Source organism: Nestor notabilis, unplaced genomic scaffold (genome assembly GCF_000696875.1).
Source record: "Nestor notabilis isolate BGI_N333 unplaced genomic scaffold, ASM69687v1 scaffold10407, whole genome shotgun sequence".
Classification (NCBI taxonomy): Eukaryota; Metazoa; Chordata; class Aves; order Psittaciformes; family Psittacidae; genus Nestor; species Nestor notabilis.
Window position 1 is genome coordinate 3,051 of NW_009937807.1, and position 1,804 is coordinate 4,854.

Consider the following 1,804-nt stretch of genomic DNA (forward strand, 5'->3'; position numbering starts at 1 on the left):
GTGGCCCTGTCCAGCATCTGCAATGGGGGCAGCAGCTCAGTGGGATCCTAGAGGTTATGCTGAGCCCTCCCACCAGCATCCACTGTGGCCATGTACCTGTGTGTGGGTTGGGGCGGGCTCGGTGAGCAGGAAAAAGGGCAGCCCCAGCACCTTGCATGCCCAGGACGAGTGCTGGTGGTAACCCAGGGCTGGCCACAGCAGCATCATCGGGTGAACTGGGACCTGCTCTGGGAAGGCTGGAAGGCAGCAGGAAAGGTGGTGGGATCGTCGCAGTGTAGGGGGCACACGAAGGGGTTTCAGGGCACCACTCACATGTTTTGGGCTGGAGCTGGAGCAGGGCACAGCCCCCTGTGGCCCCCAGCACCTGGTACCATGTCAGCGTGTTTTTCACCTCCTTCCTGGCCAGGCTGCCACATCCTGGCACCGGCACCCGCTGTGGCACCACCACAGCCTTCAGCCCTCCTGCTCTGGGTCACCCCCTGTGCCTGCAGCCCCTCGGCACCCCGCCTTACCACAGCAGTGTCACCCTGCTGCTGCCAGCACAGCCCAGTGTGGATCTTGCCCTCCGGCTCTGCTGGGACCCCCATGGGGACGAAGCTGTGGGGAGAAGGGGGTTAGGAGGGGACGGTACCCTGCCATTATGCCATGGTGACATCCCGGGGACTCACCAGTACGTGGCTGGGTACTGGCCTCGCTGGAGGGCACTGGTGAAGAACCACTGGAGCTCCTCAATGACACGATGGCAGCCAGACAGGAGGATGAGGCCAGAGCATTCCCTGTGGGAAGTGACAGCTCTGAGCCCCATAGAGGGGGGAATAGCACACCCTGAGCCCCCTGGGACCCCCTCAGCCATATCTAGCAGGAGTCCACATGTAGTCCACATATGCAGCAGGAGTTACCACACGGAAGCTTTCTTAGGTGTTGTGGGGTTCTGGAGAATGCACATCCCAAATTACAGTCTGAGTGTAAGCACTCTTTACCACGTGACCTGGAAGACGAATGATTTCAAATGGAGCCCTGAGCAACAACAAGCCCTTGAACAAATTAAACAAGAGATAGTTCATGCAGTAGCCCTTGGACCAGCCCAGAACAGGCAAGATGTGAAAAATGTGCTTTACACCACAGCCGGGGAGAATGGTCCTACCTAGAGCCTCTGGCAGAAAGCTCCAGGGGAGACTCGAGATCGACCCCTCGGCTTTTGGACTTGGGGATACAGAGGATCCGAGGCTTGGGGATACAGAGTATCCGAGGATGAGTATCCTCCCACTGAAAAGGAGATACTGGCAGCCTATGAAGGGGTTCAAGGTGCTTCAGAAGTGATTGGCACTGAAGCACAGCTCCTCCTGGCACACTGGTTGCCTGTGCCGGGCTGGATGTTCGAAGGCAGGGTCTCCTCTACACATCATACAACTGATGCTACATGCAGTAAGTGGGTTGCACTGATCACACTATGAGCTTGAATAGGAAATCTCAGTCATCCAGGAATTTTAGAAGTCATCATGGACTGGCCAGAGGGCAAAGATTCTGGGATGTCACCAGAAGAGGAGGTGGTGTGTGCTGAAGAGGCCCTGCCATATAATTTACTGTCAGAAAGTGAGAAGCAGTATGCCTTGTTTACTGATGGGTCCTGCTGTATTGTGGCAAAGCATCAGAGATGGGAGGCAGCTGTGTGGAGTCCCCTGCAGCAAGTTGCAGAAACTGCTGAAGGAGAGGGTGAATCGAGTCAGTTTGCAGAGGTGAAAGCCATCCAGCCGGCCTTGGACATTGCTGGATGAGAAACATGGCCAGCACTTCATCTCTATAC

The 1,804-nt window shown here is 56.4% G+C and overlaps 1 protein-coding gene across 1 annotated transcript in view; it reads right to left on the bottom strand.

The window, feature by feature from the left end:
- RPUSD3 (RNA pseudouridylate synthase domain containing 3) overlaps nt 1-1,266 on the bottom strand; it is a gene marked incomplete at its 5' end in the record, with an annotated part of 1,544 nt that extends 278 nt beyond the window's left edge. Inside the window, 5 exon segments of the mRNA XM_010019022.1 lie at nt 97-236; nt 313-446; nt 448-597; nt 669-776; nt 1,145-1,266. Coding sequence (XP_010017324.1) covers nt 97-236; nt 313-446; nt 448-597; nt 669-776; nt 1,145-1,266 — 654 coding nt within the window.
- Between the last annotated feature and the right edge of the window lie 538 nt (nt 1,267-1,804).